Source organism: Triticum aestivum, chromosome 7A, assembly GCF_018294505.1.
Source record: "Triticum aestivum cultivar Chinese Spring chromosome 7A, IWGSC CS RefSeq v2.1, whole genome shotgun sequence".
Taxonomy (NCBI): domain Eukaryota; kingdom Viridiplantae; phylum Streptophyta; class Magnoliopsida; order Poales; family Poaceae; genus Triticum; species Triticum aestivum.
In genome coordinates this window covers 26,808,507-26,812,657 of record NC_057812.1, presented here as the reverse complement: position 1 = coordinate 26,812,657, position 4,151 = coordinate 26,808,507, and the positions used below count along the sequence as shown (strand labels likewise).

The 4,151-nt window shown below is 46.4% G+C and overlaps 1 protein-coding gene across 1 annotated transcript; it reads right to left on the bottom strand.

Annotated features, from left to right (window-relative positions):
- Positions 1-568: 568 nt before the first annotated feature.
- Positions 569-2,091, bottom strand: LOC123153548 (uncharacterized). The gene is made up of 3 exons (XM_044572627.1): positions 1,698-2,091; positions 1,336-1,621; positions 569-969 (listed from the first exon to the last, which is right to left on the bottom strand). Exons 1-2 carry the CDS (start codon positions 2,028-2,030, stop codon positions 1,337-1,339), a joined length of 618 nt encoding a protein of 205 aa, XP_044428562.1. The 5' UTR covers positions 2,031-2,091; the 3' UTR covers positions 569-969; position 1,336.
- Between the last annotated feature and the right edge of the window lie 2,060 nt (positions 2,092-4,151).

Below are 4,151 nucleotides of genomic sequence, written 5' to 3'. Positions count from 1 at the left end.
ACTTCATGAACATGTGTTAGATGTGCGGTGATAGTTTTTAAAATAAGTAATATTATATATATAATACAACAAATTATAAAGGGAAAGGGGGGGAACAAGTAGAACAAAAAAACTAGAATAGACAAAGGAACAAACAAACAAAACGAAGCATAGGAAGGAAGACTGTTGGACCGCCCCATTCTTGCGACCCTCGAGGCGAGGCACATGTGTCTCGTGTCAAGCGAGACATAGATGCGCTCCCAGGTAGTTGCCATTCGGCTGCTGCAGTCGGCAGGCCATGTGCATTCCTGCTACTCCTTCCATTCCAAAATATAGTGCGCCCGCGCTTTCCGAGGTCCAACTTTGACCATAAATTTAACCAACAAGACCAACTGCGGCGGGAGAAAAATTATATAATTGAAAACTTCTTTCGAATACGAATTCACTGATATAATTTTTGCTCCCGCCGCAATCGGTCTTGGTAGTTAAATTTACGGTCAAAGTTGAAGCACGGAGATAGAGGAAGCACTACATTGTGGAATGGAGGGAGTATTTATAATCGCGGACAAGTTATAGGCGGTAAAAATGCTATGATTGCATACATAGAATGGAGGCTCTGCATCATATCGTACGTTCAGTCATATGTATGGGCACGTACTGCTAAATAACAGCAACACAAATCCTGTGTTAGATATAGGTCCGGTTCACTGTAACCACCAATCAACGCTACCATAGCGCTTCAGTCACATCATCAGCGCTACCATAGCACCAACTGAAGCAAGCTTGACACCACACTAGTTATACTAGATAGACTACTAGTGTCCCAGTCAAGAAACAAAAAGATAGATTACTAGTACACATCAGACGACACTACGGCAGGCATGTCCTGATGTGCATCCCTTTATTCTGAACAGCAACATAAACAGCAGCGCTTCTGCAGTACATAGTACTCTCGATCATCGTCTTCGCCCGGCTCCAAACCTTGTGCACCTGGCCATTGAGTTAATGGAATTTCAAGTTGAGGCAAAATAAAACTTTAACTGCAAAAATTAGAAGATCAAGAAGAAAAATTATTGCTCTTCCATTGATCTCTACCATTGTACGCCAGTTTAGTAAGACTAGTATTGGTGGTTTGGTGATGAGTGATGCGTGATGACAACAATTATACTTTCATTTCATAGCAAACATGCATATGTATAGGTCCAACTGATATCTACATTCTACTCATTTGACTTGAACATTACTTGCATCATCTTCGAAGTACCAATTTGTTGGTAGAAAACACTATGTTCCGATAAAATACTTTTGAGGAAGCGAGATGTTGATGTTCGGCTTAGCTTAATTAATGCAACTTACCTTAGTCAGTCGATGGCACCATGTTGCTTGGCCCGGGATTCATCCTCCACAGCGCCACTGCAGCGCGGACATAGACGAGGGCTTCCCACATGAACGTGCACAAGAGAGCCGCGTAGCCGAGAAGGTCGGAGATCTCTGTATATCCACACTTGAAAAGAAGGAAGGAGATGGCTCCCATCGACGCCGCCCCAATGAAAAGCCACAGAATTGCCAAGGCCAGCGGCGACGGCGACAGAAGGGTTTCCCCCTCGTCATTCTTCACGATGAGGCTCTCCTCGTCCGCCGCCTATCGCATTCCACAATCAATTCATCAGCATCACGGGAAGCAGAACCATGGAGCAGAGTGAGTGACGAGCACGTACCTTGGTCCTGCAGCCGGCGGCGCGGAGGAAGAAGAGCACGAGCGCCGGCGGCAGGAGAAGCAGGACAGGTGTGGATAGATAGTCCGCTATCTCGGACAGGACATAGGCCGGGGTGCAGCCCCAGCCGCGGGCGCAGGCCAGGTCCGCGAAGATGGTGAAGAAGGCGGCCGCGAAGACCGCGCAGGTCGTGCCCACGGAGAGGTAGACTAGGGCATCGGCGGCGGCGCGGGCGGGGCTGCTGCGCGCCAGTGCATCCACGGCCTTCCTCACCGGTGCCGGCGAGATGGCCGCTACATCGGCAGCCAGCTTGGAGAGCTCTTCTTCGAGTGTCATCGCCAGTGAAAGTGGTCTGCAGGTCGGTGATACTCGGTGTGGCTTCTAGTTCTAGCTGGTGTTATGGCCTAGGGCCTTGGGGGACTTTTATACTAGTATGTATATAGCTTCTTTTCTTGCTTGTGCAATGTTGTATAGATTTTTCTTATATTTTTCAAATAGGAGAACGGATCGACCTAGAGAGGTTCTTTCCTCGATTTATCTTTCTAGTATGTCACGAAGATTAATTGACTTATGAGCAAAACGGACAGAGGGGATTGCTTGTTGTGCCACCATATGATTAGCTTGAGTTTCAGTTCTAGGCACTAAGGTGTAAAAATGGAAGTACAAGGAATAATTAATGATGGAAAAAAAGAAAGTTGTGGTATATGGATAGCTTTTTTGCTTGAGCTTTGAACCTGTGGAGATACCCAAAGGTGGCCGTGACGCGTGTATTTATCTTTAGTACTCCCTTCGTCTAGATGTGTAAGTCATCTTAGGTTGCGCACGGCGACCAAGGTGGAGGGGAAAACGAGAGAACTTGATGTAAAAAAAAACTAAAAAATTTTGTATAGAAGATGTTCGCCTGCGTGATGTCCATGCAAAATTTCATCACTTTGGACATTTGAGGAGCTCGTGGCAAAAGAGAGAAAATCGGTCCAAACAGTGTGTGAACAATAACCTTACTCACATAGCTAAATTTTGTCTTTTTAATTGTGCGCTCCTCGAATGTCCAAACTCCACCAATTTTTGCATGAACATCACGCACACATGAGCATCTTGCTTGCAAAACAATTTCGGGATTTTTTTGAATTTTTTTCTATCTTTAATGATTATTTATTTTGCCCAGGCTCATTTGAGCCCGGGAGCAGAAACGCCGCACTCCATGAGGGAACTAAAGATTAGAACTAGAATTAGAATGGTGATATGATGATCTCATACTTCAAATCAACACCACAAAGTGTGTGGTAGCAATATAGTATATAGCTTTTGTTCTTGCTTAGGGTATTTCTAACCGATCCCTTATAATCAGTTAGAGAGTAAAAATGTGATTTTACTCCTTTAACCGGCACCTAGCCAATCCCTTATCTGTCGTAAGGGAGTAAATGTTACTCCGTCCCTAAAAATCTTCATATATTTACTCTGTCTGGAGGCGGCCGACTATAATTTTTCTTCATGGAAAGACCTTCTCGTGACCGTCCGGCTACTCACCTGAAGCTCCCACGGCCTCGCCGGTGACCTCGCTGGCAACCCCTACCGGTACTACTACTGGTACGGCCACTAAATGTTGCTGTTGTTGCACGTCGCTGCTGCATGTTGCTGCTGCTCGCCGCCCTCGATGTGTGATGTTGTTGCGGCAGCTTGCCGCTGTTGGTGTGTGCTGCTTCTATTGCTGCTCCACGTTGCGTGCTGTTGTTGCTCGCCGTCGTTGGTGCGTGTTGCTGCTGCTAGCCGCCCGTGCGTGCAGCTGTCATTCACCGCTGGTGCATGTTGCTCGTCGCTGCTCCTCACCGCCATGTGCTGCTACTACATCTCGTCGCTGGTGCGTGCTGCTCGCCGCTGCTCCTCCCCACTACGTGCTGCTACTGTTTTTTAGAAAAGGATGTGCTGCTACTGTTGCTGCTTGCCGCCGCCGATGTGTGCTCCTGCTGTCGCTGCTCCTCCCAACTGTGTGCTTCTGCTGCTGCTGCTCGTCGCCAGTGTAGTCACCATGGTTGCCACTCACCGCCGAGGTGCATAGCAAGTGTTCAACGTAATGTATGAGACAAATTTAAGTTTACTCCATTATATATAGGGGATCGGCTAGTTCCGGTCAAAACTTAGTGTAGTAAATATACTCCACTAAGATTTACTCATCTATTTTCTATGGGATCAATTAGAAATGCCCTTATGGAATTAGTACAGTATAGGCTTTCTCATATTTTTGAGATAGGACAAAGTGTGTGGATCAGCCTAGAGGTTCTTGCATTGATTTCTCTTTCTAGTACGTGACGACGGTGCAGGCTTATGAGAGAGAGAGAGAGAGAGAGAGAGTTGGTGATATGGGGATCATTTGTCGTGACACTATGTGGTTAGCTACAGGCTATAATAAGGTGTAAACTTTCTTCTGGACGATGTAAACTTTCTTCTGGAATATGTAGC

What these genes read in the sequence shown, in the direction of transcription:
- LOC123153548 (XM_044572627.1), bottom strand. Translation starts at nt 2,030, where the DNA reads ATGACACTCGAAGAAGAGCTCTCCAAGCTGGCTGCCGATGTAGCGGCC. An exon ending in CCGCCGGCTGCAGGACCAAG is followed by an intron (nt 1,622 to 1,697) that starts GTACGTGCTCGT and finishes GGAATGCGATAG; the next exon opens with GCGGCGGACGAGGAGAGCCT.